General features: G+C 37.9%; 1 protein-coding gene and 1 pseudogene across 2 annotated transcripts in view; both read right to left on the bottom strand.

The window, feature by feature from the left end:
• Window positions 1-23,881, bottom strand: part of LOC127511128 (E3 ubiquitin/ISG15 ligase TRIM25-like) — a 62,668-nt gene that overhangs the window by 2,536 nt on the left and 36,251 nt on the right. The window contains exons 1-3 of one of the 2 annotated variants that reach the window (XM_051891727.1): window positions 2,055-2,727; window positions 746-841; window positions 426-659 (exon numbers count right to left, since the gene is read on the bottom strand). The exons of the other annotated variant lie outside the window; for it this stretch is intronic. Of the exons in view, the coding sequence (XP_051747687.1) occupies window positions 426-659; window positions 746-841; window positions 2,055-2,633 (909 nt within the window). The 5' untranslated portion in view covers window positions 2,634-2,727. Of the gene's footprint in view, window positions 1-425; window positions 660-745; window positions 842-2,054; window positions 2,728-23,881 lie in introns of those variants that run through there. 2 annotated transcript variants of the gene reach the window in all.
• Window positions 8,530-13,167, bottom strand: LOC127511138 (tripartite motif-containing protein 16-like; annotated as a pseudogene).

The raw sequence follows: 23,881 nt of genomic DNA, 5'->3' as shown, positions 1-23,881 counted from the left end.
ATACGCTGAAGCATCACTAATATACAGCCTCACTTCCTGTTTGAGGACTTCACTGTCAAATTCATTAATGTGTTACTGAAAATTATTATAAAAGTTAGGATACTATCAAGTTAATAGATTTCACATTGTTGTAAAATTGTTTAAATATTAGTAAAGTTTTGATCTGTTGATGTCTGGAAGCTCAATATATCTTTCAGGAAAAAGTTTTCAAAGAGATTTGCAGAGCTGAACTGCATTTGTAAGTGCGTCTCTTTCAGAAGGAGAAGATCAGATGAGAGTCTGACTGATGATTATATAATAACCGAACACACAGATCAACACTTCAGTCAACGGCTCATTCTGCTCTCGTAAAATGTCAGAAATGTCTCGTGAAAAAGTCTCTTGCTCAAGTCCACTATGATCCTGTTCTTCTAGATCTCTGTTACCTGCAGGAAATGGATGTGATTCTGTGTGTGTGAAAGCTGCTCCAGCTCAGCGTCTCTCCTCCTCAGATCATTGATCTCCTGCTCCAGTCGCTCCAGTCGTCCTTCAGCTCGACTCACTGCAGTCTTTTCCTGATCTCTGATCCGCTGTGTGGCCTCAGAGCGGCTTCTCTCAATGGAGCGGATGAGCTCAGTGAAGATCCTCTCACTGTCCTCCACTGCTGTCTGTGCAGAGCGCTGTTAGGACACACATCACAATCACACAGTGGCTTCAGTGAGTCCTGACTGAGACTTCTCAAACTTCTCTTCTTCTCCAGACTCACCTTATGAGACTCCACAGCCTCTCTCAGCTGCTGAAGATCTTTCTCTCTCTGCTGGATCCTCTGCTGGAACAACCTCTGCGTCTCCTTCAGCTGGTGCTAAAGGACAAACCAATAACAGGAGAAACATCACATAAATCATCAAGTAAACAGATATGAATCCAGTATCAGTGAAGTGCTGAGATTGAGGGGTTAAAGATCTTACATGATAAGGTTATAGTTTCATTCATAAGTGTCAGCATTATTTCATCAATGTCTAGTTTTATAGGGATAGTTCACCCAGAAATGTAAATTCTTTCATTGTTTACTCATCCTCATGTCTTTCCAAACTTGCATGATTTTCTCTTGCAGAACACAAATGAAGATATTCATTTTTCAAAGATATTCTTCTGTTTCTAGACCTGTATCGAAATCAAATATGTTGACACATCAATAACATCATACTTCACTGACTCATGCATGTCACGTGACTAAACACGCCACCATATTATTTATGGCTTCGGAAGACTTCCAGTTGATTTTTTTATGCCCTTCCCTCGCTAACTTCCCTCAGTCTCGATGACTCAGCTGTACGTCATTGCTTACATTGCACTAGTGCCCACTACTGGCGGAACCTTTGCAATGGGCTGAATAGGAACGTCCTTGATCACTTGGATTCCGCTATGCAGTTGATTTATTTATTTTTCCCTTACAAAATTGTTTAATGCAGCATTCTATAGTTATATAGGTGTGTTTTGGGTGTTTTAAATATGTAAAAAAATAATAATAATATAGAGTTGGTTGTGGTGGGGTAAATTAAACGCGATATGCGGTGACGTCACAATCGTGTTGCATTGTGGTGTATAGAGCTGCCTGAAGTGTTCTGTCAAAATTGAGGGAGCGAGGGTCTGTCCATATAAACTTCCCTCGTTCACTTCACGAAGTGGAACGCATTTCAAAATGGCGGCAGGGATTCCCCTGAAGGGAAATGCTTAGGTAAGTTTGTGAGTGCTTGTCTAAAACCAGAGTGGAACACAGCCTTCGATTATCCCCCTTGGTGTTGTATGGATTTCTTTTATGCTACCTTAATGTCCTTTTTAAAGATTAAAACTTTTGGACCCTATTGACTTTCAATACACTGACAGATGTATATATGGACAGAGACATTCCTTAAAATACCTTCTTTTGTGTTCCTCAGAAAAAAAGAAAGTCCTACCATTTTGGAATAACATGAGTAAATGATGAAAGTTCATTTTTGGGGGGGGAAGTACTGGTTTAAAGGGGTCCTGTTATGCTTGTAAATGAACATAATGTGACCTCTTTAAGTTCATACCTGTTTCTCTGTCCTCTGTGCTGCAGCTGATACAGTGTCGTGGTTTTTATGTTCATCCATCGTACACAGCAAACATATACACTTCTGATCAGTGCGGCAGAAAACCTCAAGGATCTTGTCGTGTTTCGGGCAGATCATCTCCTGCAGTCGTCCAGTGGCTTCAGTCAGATTGTGTCTCTTTCCTTTAAAGAAGGTCTCATGTTGTTCAAGGTGATTCTGACAGTAAGAGTTCAGACACACCAGACAGGATTTGACGGCTTTGTGTTTTCTTCCAGTACAGACGTCACACTGCACATCTCCAGCTCCAGCGTAACAGTCAGCAGGAAGTTTAATCTTCTTCAGTTTCTCCACCATTTCAGCCAGAATGGTGTTTTTAGCTAAAGCAGGTCTTGGACTGAAGGTCTGTCTGCACTGAGGGCAGCTGTAGACTCTCATCTGATCCTCCTGATCCCAGCAGCCTGTAATACAGATCTTACAGTAACTGTGTCCACAGGGAATGGCCACTGGATCCTTCAGGAGATCCAGACACACTGGACACCTGAACTCATCCTGATCCACTGAAATTCTGGCTTCTGCCATTTTACAGCTCAACTACACTTCACTTTCTCTTTCCCTGAACTCATGTGATTCCTGTTTCCTGATTCTGTGTTTGAGTGACATGTAGCAAACAGGTTTTCTCTGCATGTCTAAAGGTCACAGATAATAAAACATCCACTAGATGTCAGTCTCAAACAGACACTCAGAACAGCCTCAAACAGAAGCAGACAACACAGTTAAAAACCACAGCAATACTGCATCCTAATGGCTGCACTGGTACTGCAGGACTGAAAACTGTGTCCAGATTTACAGTTCCTTTATTCCCCAAAGTTTTAATTTAGGCAAATCAAGTCAAGACACCGTTTATATATATATATATATATATATATATATATATACACATACATGTATAGCACTTTTTACAATACAGATTGTTTCAAAACAGCCTTAGATTGATGACAGAAAAATTATGCAACAAGGTTATTTTCAGCTGTACAGCAGCTCTAGAAAATAATGTCACTGTCCAGCGTTAGTAAGTTCATTGTTAATTCATTTCCATTGTAAAAAGCATTAGTTATTAATTTAGTTAAACAAGACAAAAATACTAAGAAAAACTTTTTCTTTTTTTGCAGTGTGAATGCACACAGATTCACGAGCTGAAAACTTAAATTTAACAGGAAGATTTTCCATGCGTTTAAAAAACTAAAAGGGTTAATTCTGCTCGGATCATCGTAGCAGCCACCATTTTGTGCTTCGACGGAGAGGACTAAAGTGTTTCTCTAATATTATTTCTTGGGATTCAAAGACTGAAAAGAGTCAGTAACCATTTTGACTCTTTACTATAAAACATCTCTGGTTATGACTGTAACAATAGTTCCCTGAGAAAGGAACGAGACGCTGCATCAATGACACTTTGGGAAAGCCTCTGCATGATTGCGTCTGAAACACGCACGTCAACTAATCCAATGACGAGACAGATCGTCACGGGCCGGTAACGTCATGACCAAGAAAGCATAAAAGCACATCTGGAATGACTGGCGTTAGTTTCAATTAGCCGAAGCAAGTCGATCACAGGGACAAAGAAAGTATGGCAAGGTGACACAGCGTCTCGTTCCCTTCTCAGGGAATGACCAAGTTCTGTCTTGAAACTCTTCACGATGCAGGCTGATGGGTCTTTAACTCATTTGGTAGCGATCTCATCATTATCTACACAGCACAGCTGATTGGTTGCTGTTGCATCAGCTGTCAATGAGCTTGCTACTCAAACATTCAAATATTTGGCATTGTTTGCTGTTATAGCAGTCTGCAGCGCATGAACCCTCCTCCTCCCCAGCTCCACCTGTGTAGATCTGCTACAGGGGTTAATTCATGTATGTTACATGTGCAGCAGCAGCAGCATGTCTCTCATGCTCACAGCAATGTCTGTGAATGTATTGGCAGTAGTAAGTCTCTGTACTTGCTCTGCAGCAGCAGTGCACATTGTCCGGAAACGCCACGCTCCTTGAATAAATCGATTCAATAACAGAATAACAGAATAACAGAAACAGAAACACAGCCAGAGGCACTGAACGGAAGAAACAAAATGGCCAAATTACTAGAGCTTAGCCTCACAGCTAACTCACACTAGCGCCATGCTGTGTCTTTGACTTCAACACACAACGCCACAAACAAAAAAATCAAAACAGACCAAGGTGAGATCCAGGCAAAAGCTGCAAGTTAAAACTAAAAAACAATCAAAACAAAACTAAACAGCAGTGCAGTCATGTCACGTCACTTGATGTACATTTGGCTCCACTTGAAAGTACCAGAAACCCCAGGACATGCTGTTAAACCTGCTGAACATGAAAAAGGAAAATTACTCATAAAACATTAGGGGTCCATTTTGTGTCCTGTTTCAGCACATGTGCACGTCACATGGCTCCAAATTTTCTCCAATGAAAAAGCTTTTTTCACTTGTTTAATCACCCACAAAAAATACGAGTCACCTTCACTGGCAAGTAAAGAAGTATTTTCAAGAACTTTACATTATATATCATCAAATGTTTTAGAGAAAATAACAAAAAACTGTGTTTCCTCAAGGCAACGTTGTACTATAATGGAATCGCATAAGGCCATACAGGCATAATAGGTTTGAATACAAATGTATTATATTTGTAAGGAAAAGAGTTAGAATTATCTAAATATTTTTGCATTTTCACATGATTTTATAATGCACTTCTAAGAATAGTAATTCACATACTATATCTGCATATATTATGATCTGCACATTTTCTATAGCACTTCAAAAAGGTATAAAACACAGGTAGCACTGGCAGTTGATGAGGGTGATGATGAGGGGTCATACTGTGATGAGGAAGATGAAATCATAGTGACAATCCATCAGGGAGAGAGTGAGGGTGAGAGAGAAGATGGAGATGAGGATGAAGATGGATATGATAACTTCATATAATAACATAATAATATGATGGTTTGGTAATACTTGTGTTCCACTATGGTACAATGTTGCCTGAGGGCAACAGCTGGATATAAAATGTTACTTTTTATTAAATATGAAACTTTTAATGCATTAAAAACTGGATAAATTTGTTTGTTCAAGTGTCTAGTTCAAGAAATTGATGTTTTCAATAAATATATTTCTTTTTTTTCTACATGAAAATGCCGAATGTTTCAATTTTTCCATTGTGGTACAATGTTGCCTCGAGGCAACAAACTTATAAAAAATAAATGAATTAAAAATGTATTAAAATATTCATTGATATTGTTAAAGTGTCCAATTTTAAGCAGGAAAAACAACACAAATAATTTTTTCCTCATTGATATCATATTGCGTACCATTTTACAGAGACTTTAATGGTTTAATAGATTATATCGTTACAAAAATTGGGTTTTGTTAAATTATTGTAAAGTTTTGAATAAAGTGCTTCAATTTGCAAAAGATCCGAGATGTTCTGCTAATTGTGTGGATGTGTGAATTGTGTGTTGTGTTTTGACAAAATAAGCCTTGTTTTTAAAATCATGCTTAAGCAATCATAAAAAACAAACAAACTGTAATACAGCTGTGAGAGAAGGGAACATCTGGATTTGGTAGTAAAGACAAAACATCTTCTGTCAACCAGTGTTGGGCAAGTTACTTCAAAAAAGTAATTAATTAATTACTAATTACATCATCAATGTTGTATTTAAAATACTTTTCTAACTACTCTGTCTGAAAAGTAATTTAATTACTCAATAAGTAACTCAACTCATTACTTATTACTTATTAAAATACCTATAAAGCTTGACCGGATAGACAATAGTGTAAGACTTGATTTTCCCGGTTTAAAGGTAGATATTTGCCCTGCATCCAATGTTTAAGGTCAGAACTGACGAGTTTGTGTCCGGGAAGAGCACTCAGTCAGCCGAAGTGACTTTTCTAAAGCGATACCGGGACTGCAGTGAACGAATAATTTAAGATATAAGATAATCAGAATAATCAAAAATCTAAATTAATGCATAACCAATGATTCATTTCTATTTGGAAACACAACCTAAGAATGAGAATCATTTGAAATTGGAGTCAGATTAAACGAGTGAAATTAAATAAACTTCACAGAGGCGCTGAAAAGACATACACGCGTTAACCTATTTTAATTATTTCAATGTAAATGACTCTGAATTGTCTATGAAATGTGCCATATAAATCAACAAAACACTGACCTAATCAGTCTGAGATTCCCGTCTATGTGCCATAAACTGTTTGGCACTGGAACACTATCCTGTCATCGCCTTGCAGCCCATATTGACTGCCTGCGGATCCCTCTGGATCCACCCTTTCCATGCATGCCTGCACATGATATTCTGATATGTCTTGAGAAAGAAAAAAAAAACACTGAAAGAATGAAAACACATTGCAGGCTACCCTATAAAACAGGAACGTGCATGGGAGGTGTGGCTACGGACTTAAGCAACTGCCCCCTGCCTCTAGTAAATCTGTGCTTACATTGCGTTCCCTTACACATTGGCTGCATCCAAAATCACATACTCTGAGTAGGTACTTATTTTGAGTAATTAAAGTAATTACTTTACGACAACTAAAAAAATTATATAGTATTAATATGTGTGGTATGAATGTAATCTGGATGTGCTAGATTTGCCATGTTGTCATTATCCATAACCTACTAGCGTCAGTTGATCATGGGATAGTAAAGTATCCGTCATACGCACACTTCAGATTTTCGCCGGAAGTAGCAGGTCTCTTTGCTGTGAGTTTGGACATTCTTCTTTCATCATATGCGGTTGAGACGGTCACAGAATGACACACATTTAACATGGACTTTATAAATGCACTCACAAATACACACAGAGAGACTGTTTACTGACACGAGTTTATTATGATTATCAGTTGAAATGAGCAAATGAAATACCTATTGTCTTAGTGCAGTATTGTCTGTCCCATAATTTTAGAGCTCTGATGGGGAAACAGTGGCGGGAATGTGGATCATGTGAGGGGAAGTATGGAGAATCATAAGACAAAAAAACAGAAAACTAAGGAACCATGACATGACAAATTACAAAATAAAAGACAAGAAATCATGACCATGAAATCAAACCAAAAACAGACGTGACATTATAACAGTTGTGTAGAATAAGTGTAGCGATCTAGAATAGGGAAATAAATTATCAAAGTTCCTGTGAAATATTGGATATTATTATGAAAATGCTGCTAATTATTACTACCATTATTACACTTATTTCTTCATTACATGTTGCTCCAAGAACACGTTAATATGCAAATTAGATACATTGTATAGAATAGGAAAATCCAGTTATGGCCATTTTACACACATATTGTACAAATAAAATAGTATATCAAATCATTCTGTTATATCTTTCATAACATAGTTGAAAATCATCTTTATAAAATGTTTGGTTAAAAAAAATCCTGAAACCTAAAATTGATTGGTGAATGAAAAAAAAAGTTTTTGTCTATACATGTCTATTCATACCTTATTTAAAAAAAAATAATTTGTTTCCCCATTTGTTTCTTATGCTTTAAGCAATGTAATGACAATAAAAAAAAAACTAAAAAAAACCTAAAATTCACTTTTTCCTCTCTGTCTCAGGAGGATATTAACCATTCTAATCTGTCTTATCTTTTCTTTAATACATAAGATGAACTCACCGTTTTCCCATGCTGTGGCTTTCTTAAAGGGCCTCAAACATGAGAACATGAGAAACTATGTGTGGATCAGATATCCTCTGATTTCATCAAAAATATCTTAATTTGTGTTCTGAAGATGAGCAAAGGTCTTACGGAACGACATGACGGTGAGTAATGACATAAATGTATTTTTTTGGGTGAACAAGTTCATTGACAAGTTTGATTATTCATTGAAACGAACGTCCCATGTTAACGTGGGTGTAGTTTGTGAACATGACACGAGCATGATAAACTTCCTTAAAACTGCTCTGGAAATGCAAGACCAAACCAAAGTGGTTTCTATGTATAACTGGTGAACCATACATTTTTAAATATATGATCCGTTAAATATCACGTGATGAATCTGAATCTGTCGCCATCTGCTGGAGATCCTGGTCAACATACTTGTGTAAATACAGTCATTAAAACATGTTCTTTTTAAAATACATATTTGGAAAAAGTAAAGATTTTGAAAGCTTTTTTTTACTGCTTGGAGATCCCATAATAATTTAACATGACTTTATTGTAATTACAGTAAATATATTTTAAGAAATGATCATATTTTATGTCAGAAACTCTCCTGAAGGTCATTTGTGAGGAATCGATTATATTTCACATGCAGCTGATGATTTATACAGCATTCAGAAATATTCATCATCAATTAAAATCTGATCTCACACACACACACACACACACACACTGATCTCACACACACACTGATCTCACACACACACACACACACTCTCTCTCTCTCTGATCTCACTGTCTATATGAGGATTCATTACACACATTTATTCTGACATGTTATTTCACTGACAGAAGTTCAGCTGTAGTATTAATGTAATGAAGAGAAAATAAGAGACTCTATAACATCTCACTGTTACTGATTCATCATGAGCTCAAAGCATTATGGGTAGAATCTCTCTACAGTCTATTCTGATTCATCAACACAGTTTCACTGATGATTTATAAACCCAAAACCCAGGATAGAGCGGTTGAGTGAATGTGGTCTGGACTGTGTGGATGAGGATCATTGTGTCTCCAGAGACGCTGTAGAAGGACAGAGTTCCTGCACTGTGATCCACATACACTCCTATTCTACTGCTGATGGACTTTACACGGAGTTTAGTCTGTATGTTATTGTGTTTGAACGAGTATCTGGAGGAAGAGCAGTTCAAACTCCAGGACTGATCATTATATCCAAACTTACACTCTTTACCCAATCCCTTCCTGCTGATGCTCTTATATGACACTGATATTAACACACCATACCCACTCCACTCAATCTCCCAGTAACAGCGTCCACACACACTCTCTCTACACAACACCTGAAGATACACATCAAATCTGTCTGGATGATCAGGATACGGCTGGACTGTGTCAGTGAATGTAATCACTCTGTTCCTCTCAGACAGACGGATGATTTTATTCACTGTGTTCAGATCCAGATTGAGCTGATGGGAATCTGATGGAGATAAAAACAAATGTTTGGGGTCAGTACGATTCTTTTTTAAAAGAAACTGATACTTTAATTCAGCAAGTATCTACGTATTAAGTTCAACAATAAGTGTAACTAGATAAAAAAAGTTAGATAAATAGATAGGGTACTTGGAGTGGTTGCTAAGGTTTTGCTATGTGGTTGCTAAGGTACTTAGAGTGGTTGCTATCATGTTACTATGCAGTTACTAGAGCATTCTGGGTGGTTGCTAGGGCATTGCTATGCAGTTTCTGGTACTCGGGTGTAGTTGCTAGGATATTCTGGATGGTTGCTAAGGTGCTGCTGTGCGGTTGCTATGGTGTTGCTGTGTGGTTGCTAGAGCATTCTGTGTGGTTGCTAGGGTGTTGCTATGCAGTTTCTAAGGTATTCTGTAGTTGCTAGGGTGTTGCTAGGGTATTCTGGATGGTTGCTAAGGTGCTGCTGTGCGGTTGCTATGGTGTTGCTGTGTGGTTGCTAGAGCATTCTGTGTGGTTGCTAGGGTGTTGCTATGCAGTTTCTAAGGTATTCTGTAGTTGCTAGGGTGTTGCTAGGGTATTCTGGATGGTTGCTAAGGTGCTGCTGTGCGGTTGCTAGGGTACTCTGAGTGGTTGCTATGGTGTTGCTAGAGCATTCTGTGTGGTTGCTAGGGTGTTGCTATGCAGTTTCTAAGGTATTCTGTAGTTGCTAGGGTGTTGCTAGGGTATTCTGGATGGTTGCTAAGGTGCTGCTGTGCGGTTGCTAGGGTACTCTGAGTGGTTGCTATGGTGTTGCTATGTGGTTGCTAGAGCATTCTGTGTGGTTGCTAGGGTGTTGCTATGCAGTTTCTAAGATACTCTGTGTAGTTGCTAGGGTGTTGCTATTCGTTGGCTAGGATATTCTGGATGGTTGCTAAGGTGCTGCTGTGTGGTTGCTAGGGTACTCGGGTGAATGCTAGGTTGTTGTTATGTGGTTGCTAGTACATCCCATCACATTGCTAGCATGTTTTAAAGGGGTCATATGAACAAACTCAGTGAGTTTCTCTGCTTTGTTTTCTTAGAGTTTCTTAGTGACTTACATTGTAGGAAGTCGTTCCTGGTTCTGGGAACAATGTTGGTGAAAGTGACTGTGGAAATCAACAGACATGAAGAGTGTGATTATCATGTCAAGAGAAAATGATCCCTGCATCCGTTCCTAAGACATTTCTAATATGATCTTCTACATGATATGAGATGATGGAGGATCATTTCTGAGAGCAGATGAATCTCCAGGACTTTACCTCTGTCAGAGATCTTCTTCAGCTCCTCTTTGCAGAAATCCTCCAGTTTGTCTCTCAGCTGACGGACAGATTCTCTCACTCCATCAAAAGAGGAGAGAGAACTGAAGGGATCGTCATTTACGTCTGTAGATTCAGGAGGAGCTGAGAGAGACTGGAAACTCTACAGAAAACAGAAATCAAAGCTCATCACCTCCACACTTCAGACAATAACCTGCACTACTGTCAGATTTGAGCAGCTCTTGTTGATCTTTAGTAACTCTCCTCAATCCAGCACTTTCACAGCATCAGTTTCATTCTTCTCATGTTCATTATATCATGTTAGAGCTGTAAGTTCTAGTGTTTGACACTTACAATATATGTGAACTTTCTAGGAAAACACTTGATGATCAAACATCTGGCAATAACATAAATGTAACAGATCAAGAGCATCAATGGAGTCACATGACAGGGTTGAGTAGATTTGATCAGGAAAAGCAGCTCAAAATCAACGAGTAGATTGACCATTATTTATAACTTTTGAGCAGTTAGTGGCTCTGAAATTCACAAGGACTCTTAGAACACGATCCCAAGGTCAGGTTTTGTGGTTTAAATACACTGAAGCATCACTAATATACAGCCTCACTTCCTGTTTGAGGACTTCACTGTCAAATTCATTAATGTGTTACTGAAAATTATTATGAAAGGTAGGATACTATCAAGTTAATAGATTTCACATTGTTGTAAAATTGTTTAAATATTAGTAAAGTTTTGATCTGTTGCTGTCTGGAATCTCAATATATCTTTTAGGAAAATGTTTTCTAAGAGATTTCCAGAGCTGAACTGATTTGTAAGTGTGTCTCTTTCTAAAGAAGAAGATCAGATGAGAGTCTGACTGATGATTATATAATAACCGAACACACAGATCAACACTTCAGTCAACGGCTCATTCTGCTCTCATGAAATGTTTCTCTGTGAGTCTCTTGCTCAAGTCCACTATGATCCTGTTCTTCTAGATCTCTGTTACCTGCAGGAAATGGATGTGATCCTGTGTGTGTGAAAGCTGCTCCAGCTCAGCGTCTCTCCTCCTCAGATCATTGATCTCCTGCTCCAGTCGCTCCAGTCGTCCTTCAGCTCGACTCACTGCAGTCTTTTCCTGATCTCTGATCCGCTGTGTGGCCTCAGAGCGGCTTCTCTCAATGGAGCGGATGAGCTCAGTGAAGATCCTCTCACTGTCCTCCACTGCTGTCTGTGCAGAGCGCTGTTAGGACACACATCACAATCACACAGTGGCTTCAGTGAGTCCTGACTGAGACTTCTCAAACTTCTCTTCTTCTCCAGACTCACCTTATGAGACTCCACAGCCTCTCTCAGCTGCTGAAGATCTTTCTCTCTCTGCTGGATCTCTCCTGAAACGACCTCTGCGTCTCCTTCAGCTGGTGCTAAAGGACAAACCAATAACAGGAGAAACAACACATAAATCATCATAAACAGATATGAATCCAGTATCAGTGCTGAGATTGAGGGTTAAAGATCTTTCATGATAAGGTTATAGGTTCAGTCATAAGTGTCAGCATTATTTCATCAATATCTAGTTTTATAGGGATAGTTCACCAGAAATGTAAATTCTTTCATTGTTTACTCATCCTCATGTCTTTACAAACTTGTATGATTTTCTCTTGGAGAACATAAATGAAGATATTCGTTTATCAAAGATATTCCTCTGTTTCCAGACCTGTTTCGAAATCAAATATGGTGTTATATGGCACATCAATAACATTGTATCTCACTGACTCATGCATGTCACGTGACTAAACATGCCACCATATTATTTATGGATTCTGAAGGCTTAGGCTGCGTTTATTCCTTAAAATACCTTCTTTTGTGTTCCTCGGAAAAAAGAAAGTCCTACCAGTTTGGAATAACATGAGTAAATGATGAATTTTCATTTTTGGGGTGAACTACTGGTTTAAAGGGGTCCTGTTATACTTGTAAATGATCATAATGGGACCCTTTAAGTTCATACCTGTTTCTCTGTCCTCTGTGCTGCAGCTGATACAGTGTCGTGGTTTTTATGTTCATCCATTGTACACAGCAGACATATACACTTCTGATCAGTGCGGCAGAAAACCTCAAGGATCTTGTCGTGTTTCGGGCAGATCATCTCCTGCAGTCGTCCAGTGGCTTCAGTCAGATTGTGTCTCTTTCCTTTAAACAAACTCTCATGTTGTTCAAGGTGATTCTGACAGTAAGAGTTCAGACACACCAGACAGGATTTGACGGCTTTGTGTTTTCTTCCAGTACAGACGTCACACTGCACATCTCCAGCTCCAGCGTAACAGTCAGCAGGAAGTTTAGTCTTCTTCAGTTTCTCCACCATTTCAGCCAGAATGGTGTTTTTAGCTAAAGCAGGTCTTGGACTGAAGGTCTGTCTGCACTGAGGACAGCTGTAGACTCTCTTCTGATCCTCCTGATCCCAGCAGCCTGTAATACAGATCTTACAGTAACTGTGTCCACAGGGAATGGCTACTGGATCCTTCAGGAGATCCAGACACACTGGACACATGAACTCTTCCTGAGAAAATCTGGCTTCTGCCATTTTACTGCATGAACACAGAGACACACACAACAGCTCGACTACACTTCAGTTTCTCTTTCTCTGAACTCAGGTGATTCTTGTTTCCTGGTTCTGTGTTTGAGTGACGTGTAAAACAGGCGTGTCTGTAAAGCAGTTTCCTCATTCCTGGTCCTGAAGAGCCGCAGTCCTGCTACATTTTTAGTTTTCTTGTGTGTTCTCATGCACATTGTGTCTAATCAGTCTCAGACACACTCTCAAAGAATGTAAGTTAGATTTGTTCTTGTTCCAGAAGGTGTTTCACTCAGATAAATGTCACAATAGCGAACAAATTACTATCATAACTTATATGTCATGCTTACATTAATACCTCATGAATGTTTTCACTTTAAGTATTATGAAATATTTAATCTTTTCGGTGATAAATAGGGATTATTTTTGCTGAGTCATTTCTTGAGATGGATGGACGTTTTCACACATTTCATCTCTGATTCATCAGTAAATTTGCAGTGGATTTACTTGGCACACATTTTTAAGTGATGAACGAGGGAAAAAAATATGATTCCTTCTGGTTGTTATTGACAACTTGCCATAATGCCAAGTGGAGCACAACTTGTAATGGTGGTGGGCCCCCAAAAAACAATCTAAATCAATAATTAAATAACTTGTTTTAAATCAAGGGCGTTTGGGCGCCAGACAGGAGAAGGTCTTTCAAAATAAACCCAGGATAGCATAAGTAAAATTAAGAAACCACAATTAGATCCAAATGTATTAGCAAATTACAGACTCATTTCAAATCTTCCATTTATGTCTAAAATACTAGAAAAAGTTGTGTTTTACCTATCAGACGGTCACAATTTTGTCTATTTAAACGGGGAAAAATCTAAGATAACGTCAGTAAATTATGGAGTGCCGCAAGGATCTGTGTTAGGCCCTCTGCTATTTTCAATATATATGCTGTGTTGTGGTTTCTTCTTTTTGTAAAAACAAAACACTTCTCAAAGATCTTTGATTCAGAATACACGCTTTATTTCAAAGCCGGAGCTGTTATGTCTGCAGAGACAACAACTGCCTGTCCTTGTTTTTCAGCTCATATTTATACTATGTGATATGAGCTGAGGCCAAGTTATGTGACCATATTTACCTCATTCTTCTAGGCTAAAATAGAATTTTCCATACTCATAGACACATTCTTTAAGATTCAAATTTCTTACAGCAAACTTTTTCTTGGAAACATATGTACAGGCCTCATGCTGTCATGTTTTTCACACATGAACAAGCCTCATACTCTTCATATGATTATAATTGTAAAGTAAAACACATCATATTATGCTATATTGTACTCAATTTTACTATAATAAAATCTTCTACAGCTGCCACTTGGCAATATTATAAGAAAACATGGAATTAGTTTCCACTGCTATGCCGATGATACTCAGTTATATATTTCATCACGACCAGATAAAATCTCTAAATTATACAAATTGACAGAGTGTGTTAAAGAAGTAAAACAATGGATGTCCAGTAATTTTTTTCTATTAAATTCAAATAAGAATGAAGTAGTACTTATTGGGCCAAAAACCTGTACACAGAATCTCTCGGACTACAATCTGCATTTAGAAGGATGTACTGTTACTCCATCCTCGACAGTTAAAGACCTGGGTGTTATATTAGACAGCAACTTGTCTTTCGAAAATCATATTTCATTTGTTACAAAAACAGCCTTCTTCCACCTCAGAAACATTGCTAAGATACGGAATATGTTATCTATTTCTGATGCAGAAAAGTTAGTTCATGCATTCATGACGTCTCGACTAGATTACTGTAATGCATTACTAGCTGGTTGTCCTGCATCCTCAATAAACAAGCTACAATTAGTCCAAAATGCAGCTGCTAGACTTCTTACCAGGTCAAGAAAATATGATCATATAACACCAATAAGGCTCTAAATGGTTTAACTCCTGTATATTTATTCGATCTTATATCGCCCTACAATCCTTCACGCTCTTTAAGATCACAAAACTCAGGGCTTCTGGTTGTACCTAGGATATCTAAGTCCACTAAAGGAGGGACTCAGACTCAATCTCCCAGTTTAAATCTAGATTAAAGACTCATCTCTTTAGCCAAGCATTCACATAATCCATCTCATATCAGATCAGTTGCACATGACCATCTTTGCTTAATGTTATGAACAGCAGCTACGCTAATTATTCTCTATTTGCTTTTCTTTTTTATCTCGGGACGCCTGTCCCGAGGTGACTAGAGGAAACATCAGCTTCAGTTTGGATCCAGCCTCTTATGAAGACTTCAGATGACCAACACCTTTGAACAAACGGCACCAGCTCCTGCGAGGACTTCAGTTGATGCAAAATCTGGATCAACATGCACATTCCCAAATTTCTATATCCTAATTATTGTTAACATGAAATCATTAATCTGCTAACAATCTGATTGTAAATTACATTGCCTAAATTATTACATCGTTAGCTAACTGCTTGATTATATATGTACATTCCTGAAATTACATACATTGGACAGTCATCTCCGATAACAGATTACTCTAAATTGTAATGTTGACACGCATTCTCTGTAAAGCTGCTTTGAAACGATATCTATTGTGAAAAGCGCTATACAAATAAATGTGAATTGAATTGAATGAAACCACCTGTTACATACAACAAAACCAAAAATGTTCACAGAGTCTGACTTTTTCTTTTTAGCAACACTTAAATGAACATAAAAGGGTTTAAACAACACCCCTCAAATAACAGTCAAAAGTTAACTTGATCAATACCAATAAAAAACAACAACCAATGCTGAAAGTTGTGGTGTCTTCAGCTATAATAATCCCTTAACACGTCCAATCGAGCTCATTCTCACCTGATTGAATCGAAGTTTCAATATTTTGTGCAGCTTGTTGCTGAAGAGTTCTTCAGGATATATTTGCAAGTTGTTTAGTCATTGTCAGCGCCTCAGTTTACAGATTTTTTACTAGCATTCGCTGTGCATGACAATCGAGAGTGATATTTTATAAGCATTACGTTTTGGACAGGATTACATTTTCTGGTTCAGTTTGAATGCCCCATTGAAGACATGCACTCGGAAGCCCTGGCTGCCTTGGCTTGAGAGCAGGTGTGTGTTCATCACTGTGCGGATATCACTAACAAGTGACGGATTTATCGTCTTTTTTAAAATTGAAGTGAGTATTTAATTCGTCATGGATCTAACATGATGGATCATAGATGGGCATCACCAGACTTAAGGAGGCATTGTCTGACCCATGCCCACAATGCTCTATAGTGCCGCTCCGTCACCAATCATGCATACGGGACAGGAGTTGGATGTGATGTCAGTGGCTGCCTCTGACTCGCTTTTTTGAAGCTACTCCAGTAATGTCAGGTGCTGAGGAAAATTTGCCTGCAGATCAATCGCGTCAGTCTGGCAGTGAGACAGTTTCTGAGAAGTCAGGTGGGTCATCTTCAGTTGTTGCATCACTGGAAGGAACATTAAAAGCGATGCTGGCCGGCATTAATCTGGATCCCCCTCCGGCAGCAGTGGGCTCTGAGAACGTTTTTCTACATCATGCACAGAGAACATCCTTTAAGACAAGTCAAGTCATCTTCATTTATATAACGCTTTTTAAAAGAAAGATTGTTTCAAAGCAGCTTTACAGTGATAATGAAAAATTATTGCAACAAACAATGTGTAGGCTGTACAGCAGCTCTAGAAAAATACTTACTGTCCAGCTTGAGAAAGAAACAGAAAACTTTTAATGAGTTCTGGCTGTTCATTTACACGACAATTTACACACATTTTGGTGGCCTGAGAATGCAAACTTTGAAATAGGTTTCAAAGTGCAAGTTTTTTGAAAACGATACCGTTATCATTTCTTTACAAAGTGCCATCGCCAATTACTTGTCTGGCATGTATAATACAGCATTTTTAGTTGTTTTTATTTGTGTGAACGGGAATCATTTTGATAACGTTTTCATCTGTACAGAGGAAAAAAACTTTTGTCGTGTCGAAGAGGCCTTCGCAGGGGAGAGTCTAGCTGACACGGTCTCTGCTGACACTTCAGGACTGCGTTGTGGTCATGTCTAGGCATCCGTTGTGGTTGTGATCCTTCATCCGATCTGGATACGGCCCAGATCCGGCTGACTACAGTAAACCTCGGGATAAACAGAGAGACTAATATTAGCGTATGCCATTCTTCTTATGATGTAACATCAGGTGTTAAAGGAAGTGTTCCCGGTTCTGGCTGACTAATTTATGCAGCCAAACAATCATTTTACATGATTTCAATAATAGAAATTGATTGCTTGTAATGTGTTACTGGGGAGCTAAACCATTTAACGCTTTGTAAGTAATTAGCAAGATGTATACTGTTTTGTGGTGCGTAATTAAACACCTTTACCTTAATCTTTATTATTCTCAGGTTCGGTAAATAAGTCAAATCTGATCTAATATATATAATATAATGTAATTATATTATATATTATTATAATTGTATTATAAGCATTTAAAAATACTTACAATCAGACAAAAGACTTCTCCGTGGTCTGTTCAGGCTCAGCAACTTAAATTAATGCCACAGGAGACAAACTTCGTAGTTTATTTCCTACCATTACTATTTCTACCAATACATGTATTCTACAAACACTCTATACAAGTATTACATAAATAATCAAAAAGCAAGATCAGTGATGGTTTTGGTGCTGGAGAGGCTCTTCCGGCGGTCCCAAAGCAGCATCTGCTTTAATCTTCACATTTCAGTCTTTTATAGGCAATTTATCAAATCCTAATCCTTGAGCTCATCAACTTTAAAAATCCCCTCATAGTTTATCAGTCTTTTATAGACAGTCTGTCAAATCCAGATTCTTGAGTTGTCATGAGAACTTGGGAAATCTTGGGAATCCCCTCAAGATTTGTCTATATAAAGTCTTTCACCTCTTTGTTCTCCTTCTTCTGACTCTTCTCCTTTGCTGTCTCCTGCGCCTTGTCTGCAACATATCCGATGGTAATGCTTGCTTTTCTTCTTTCTTTAGCAAAGCTCTTTCTAATACATAGTTTTTTCCTCTTTACTCTACCAACATGCTTTTAATAAATGCTTAAAACAAGGGTGGTTTTCAGTTATTTAATTAAGTACTAATAAAACAATATGTGTGGTGTCTTTACTTAATAAAACATATTCTTAATAAAAGCTTTTACAACAAAGTGTGGTCTTTTCCTTATATCTTTGACCTTGAATTCCACTCTGTACAGGACTCAAACACAACTATTACAAAAGGTTCAAACATTCACTGATGCTCCAGAAGGAAACACGATGCATTAAGGGGGGTGAAAACTTTTTGAATTTGAAGATCAAGGTATATTGTACTTAACTTGTCTTCAGGGAAACATGTAAGTATCTTCTGTTGCTTCCGAAGGGCAGTACTCAATGAAAAAAATTCTATTTCAACAAAAAAAGAAAAATTTGGACATCTGCATCCTGTTCAAAAGTTTTCACCCCCCGGCTCTTAATGCACCGCGTTTCCTTCTGGAGCATCAGTGAATGTTTGAACCTTTTTTATTAGTTGTGTTTGAGTCCCTCAGTTGTCCTCAGTGTGAAAAGATGGATCTCAAAATCATTCAGTCACTGTTGTAAAGGGTTCAAATATGCAAAAAATCCTTGAAAACTGAAGAATCTGCAGGACCTGGAGGATTTTTCTGAAGAACAGAGCTCAGTTTAACTGCTCAGAACAAACAAGGGACTCATGAACAACCATCACAAAACAAAAAAAACAAAACAGTCGTAGATCATCCAGGTAACCACACAGTATTAAGAATCAAGGGTTCACAAACTTTTGAACGGGGCCATTTTAATAAATTCAGCTTTTTTTTTTTTTGTCTTGTGGACTATATGTAAATATCTTTTATGTAAAATATCTTACTCAGGACAGTACTAAATAAAAAAATAACATGCATTTTGTATGGTCTCTCTTATTTTGTTAAAATTATTCACATTTTCACAGATTCTGCAAGGGGTTCCCAAACTTTCGCATACCACTGTATATGATATTTATTGTAATGGCCTTAAAAACAAGTGCATTTAGCATTGGGTAAAAATGTCCCCCAAGAAATTCAGCCTTTAGTATACAGGTAACACATTTAAAATACTGTCTTGTGTAAGGCAATGTAATGTTTATAGTATGTTGTATAGTTCAGTGATAAGGGTTTGTTATTAAAGACAAAGTGTGCAATTTGTAGTATTTGGAATAAGCCAAAGGTATTACTGAGCATATACTTTTTTTTACTCAAGTATAATACACTTATTATACACTTAATACACAAATAAAGTACACTTTAATATCATTAATCAAGCATGTAATTAGTCCCTGCACCGGCATATACTTAAAGTGTACTTGAAGTTCCAATTTAGCACACAAAAGTACACTAAATATACTAAAAGTTATGCTTTAATACAATTTAATTACAACTTCAAGTGTGTTAATGATTAGTTAACTTGAAGTGTGCTATTTTGAAGCAACTAATTTTGTACTAAGTATATTTTAGTATACTGATAATTAGTGTGGCTGCAAGTATACTTTTTTTTTTCACCTGGGATGCCAATAGCCCAGTGGGCTGCACGATGAAATATAGTGCCCTTGTGCATTCAGAGACCCGAGTTAAAGTACCGGCTCTTGTCCATTTCCTGATCCCATCCCCCTCTGTCTCTTCCACTTTGCTTCCTGTCTACATACTGTCCTGTCACAATTAAAAGGCAAAAACGGCAAAAGTAAACTGATGCTGGTTAAGCTCCATCTACACACACAATAGCATCTTTTAAGCCACTATATAAACTCAACATGTCGGAGGGGGAACGGATTCTGACAGCTGGATTTCTGCCGTCGGATCCTGTTCCCCCAATGGATCACACTAAATGAGGTTCTAATATTTATCAAACTCTGGCTGGTGTGTTTATGGCAATAGGCCCTCACTGCTACCTGTCAGACGACCTTATTTCTAGTAGTGACATCCACAAATGAGCCAATCGCTGTTTGCAGAGCTTCGGGAATTCTACGAGGAATTGACCAATGAGAAAAATGCCAGTGATACATCATTGGCCAAAGATTGTCGCTAAGGCCCGCGCTGATGTGCTGGCCAATCAGTGAATGACTCATGCATAACAGTGTAAAGTTCATCAATAGTGCATTCATACTATAGAAACAGTGTATTATTTGTGTGCAAACATGTACATGTCAGTGCTATGACAAACTCCTGTGCACTCTACTGCTCACTGAACAAGCAAAAATCACAAGACAGTAGTGTTTTACATTTTTTAATATCTTTGTTTAGTGTGCCATGTATACGGCTATTTAATGTATTTGATGCTTGCGTGTAGAGTTACTGTGCAAACACATCATTTTTTTAAAGAGTTGAAATAGTTTTGAATGAAGTGCTTGCTGTTTCAAGAGATGTGTGATGTTTTGCATGTTGTGTGTTTTTATGTGTATTTTATAGAATGGAGCCTACATTTTGGAGGGGACCTGACAGGACACTGAACATGTGCGACTCTTTGGTCGCTCTAAGGGTGAAGGAACACAACAGAAAGAGACCCTGGTCTTGGGCTTTGTCCCCAGAAAAGGTTTCAGAGGCTGCAAGGTGAGCTGTAGTGCACCAAGATCAAGACCCAAGCAAAAAAACCTCACATTCTAGGGCAACATGCAATACAGTTTGGCGTCTTTAAAGGTCAGTCCTTTTAGTGGGTTGCCGAAAATGCCCTTGGTTATGCTGGCTATCTGGTGGCAAGCATGAGGAGAGAATCAACTGATGTTAAGGACTCAAAAAAATAACCATGCTAATAAAGCAGCCTTTGCGGAATACATGGAACTTTTCCCAGAGGGTCGTGAGGCCATCCGTATTAAGGCAGAAAACATGGATTCCAGTGTCCCACAGTCATTACCTTCGATCTCCTCTGTCCTCTCCCTTTTGGTCGGCAAAACACTCTATCCACAGAGCCTTGACAAAGCAGTCAAGAAAAAGTTAACATCACCAGTAGCCCAACCAGGTAAACATTCTTTAGAAATACATTGGTTTTCCTTAATCTGACAATGCATACAGTGTTTATTAGTATAGAATAAAGTGCAGTAAAATTTGCATAGTTTTATGAAAGATTTGGTAACACTTTATTTTACAGTGTCATTACATATTTCACATGCAGTTACTATAGTAATAACTATAAATTATGCATAATTACATGCAACTAACCCAAAACCAAACCTAACCCTATAGTAAGTGCATGTAGTTAGTTATTACTACTTCGTACTTAAATATATAATTACACTGTAACACGGACACCTTAATATAAAGTGTAACCCTGTCCTGTAAGTCTTTTAAATTACATGTATTATGGTTGTAAGTAATCATAAATGTGACGTTATGACTGTGGTTACACCCACTGAGTGGCAAAAAGACAAAAAAAAAACAAAATCCTATAAACCAGTCCTAAATTCACCTTTAAGGATGGCCTTGTGTTCATCAACTAACTGGACTAACAGTAAAACACTTCCTCTGTCCAGTCTGGCTTTCTTGTTCTTCTTGTATTTGACTCCATTTTTGCTACATTAAAACCAACATTCAAACCACCACTTAAATAGCGGAACAATTTTTCCTTATTCTTAGGCCTATCAAATACATTGAGTAGGAAATTAACAGCATGGTTAATAATAAAAATATATATATATATATATATAATATGTGTGTGTGATTAGGGTAAAATAGGAAAAATTAGGCCTGTGATTTCAAAGTGAAGGATTATAATAGACAATATTTAAAAGTGCTCTTATTTTTCTTCTTGGACAACCAATCACAAGGTGTGTCCCAATTCGCGTACTTATGCACTATTCTACGACGTCTTTAAGTATAAATAGTGCGAAAAAGTGTGGAATGTTGGACACACACACACACACACGTGCGCGCGTAATGGTTTTTATACCGTACAAACCGTATTTTCTATCGCCCTACACTACCCCTACACCAAAACCTACCCATCACAGGAAACTGTCTGCATTTTTACATTTTTAATAAAACATTGTTTAGTATCTCTCTACAGTCTATTCTGATTCATCAACACAGTTTCAATGATGATTCAGACCAAATCCTAAACCCAGGATAGAGCGGTTGAGTGAATGTGGTCTGGACTGTGTGGATGAGGCTCATTGTGTCTCCAGAGACGCTGTAGAAGGACAGAGTTCCTGCACTGTGATCCACATACACTCCTATTCTACTGCTGATGGACTTTACAGGGAGTTTTGTCATTATTCCATTGTGTATGAATGAGGAACTGGAGGAAGAGCAGATCAAACACCAGGACTGATCATTAGATCCAAACAAACACTCTTTACCCCCTCTCTTCCTGCTGATGCTCTTATACGACACTGATATATACACTTTAATCCCACTCCTCTCAATCTCCCAGTAACAGCGTCCACACACACTCTCTCGACACAACACCTGCCACACATCAAATCTGTCTGGATGATCAGGATACGGCTGATCTGTGTCAGTGACAGTAATCACTCTGTTCCTCTCAGACAGACGGAGGTTTTTATTCACTGTGTTCAGATCCAGAGTGAGCTGAAGGAAATCTGATGGAGATAAAACACATCAGAATCAGGAATTATCAATCTGTCTGATACACTGTAAAAAGTAATATGCTATATCTACTCTATAAAATATTGGCAACAGATTACAATCAATATTATTAACTAAATTCAACAAATAGAATTGAGTTAGAATTAATTAATTCCTTAAATGTCAACCATTTAAAACGAGTAAAATTTAAACAAAGAAAACTAGCAAAATTTAAACAAAAGATGTCAAAGATTAGTTAAGAACAACCAACATTGAAGACACCTGATGATAACGAGCAGAATCACTGAAGGAAAGAGAAATTGTTCTGAAACTCTTGAAAAGCTTCTTTACTACTGTGATTTTACCTCTAAAGTCTGGATGAATGTTTTTAATTGGCTTTCAGTGAAAAATAATTATATTTTGGTGACACTTTATTTTAGTGATGTAGTTACATTGTAGTTACTCATAAGTACAGAGTAATATTAATGAACCTCATTCACTATAGAGTTTGTGTTCAGGTTTGGTTTAGGGTTAGTTAGACATTTTAAAATATATTCATATAGAAAATGGATCAATTAAATGCAGAAGAAACTTCTTTAAAAAACATTAAAACCCTTACCGACCCCAAACTTTTGATCTGTGGTTAATATTAAATATTTTTATTTATAATATATATTTTGGTGTACTGTATTAGTGGTGCTTCCTCTGGCAAAGCATCATTATTGTTCTTCTCCATACTTCTTCTTCTTCTTCTTCTGGACAAAACTTCAGTCCCACACCGTTTGTCACAGACCCATGAATGAGGCGTCAAATCGTGTGGATTATTGAGGAATGGTGTGATGTGACTTTTATAAGCGATCGGGTGTACGATGTTCGTCCGGGGGGTGAAAAAGTAGCCAAAAAGTCCCATAGACTTAACATTGCGACAAACTTTGACGAGTCATAGCTCCTAACGAGGATTTCATAGAAACATGTGGGTTACCACGTTTGAAGAGGCTGGCAGGCTTTGTAAGAAAATACCTCAAAATGGGGTGTAAGTTGTACCCCTGGGGCGCAAGAGCTGCCCAAAGTTGCCCCATAGACATATTATAGTGAAGGACGGCCCATGAAACGCATGTTTTTCCTACTATAGTAAATTTCATAGGGATTTTGTATTGAACATAACTCTGGATCACAGTGTCATAGAGACAAGGGGGCGGGGCACATTTTACTCATT

The sequence above is a fragment of the Ctenopharyngodon idella genome, chromosome 4 (genome assembly GCF_019924925.1).
Source record: "Ctenopharyngodon idella isolate HZGC_01 chromosome 4, HZGC01, whole genome shotgun sequence".
Taxonomy (NCBI): Eukaryota; Metazoa; Chordata; class Actinopteri; order Cypriniformes; family Xenocyprididae; genus Ctenopharyngodon; species Ctenopharyngodon idella.
Note: the sequence above shows the minus strand (reverse complement) of the source record. Positions and strands in the feature narration are given on the sequence as shown.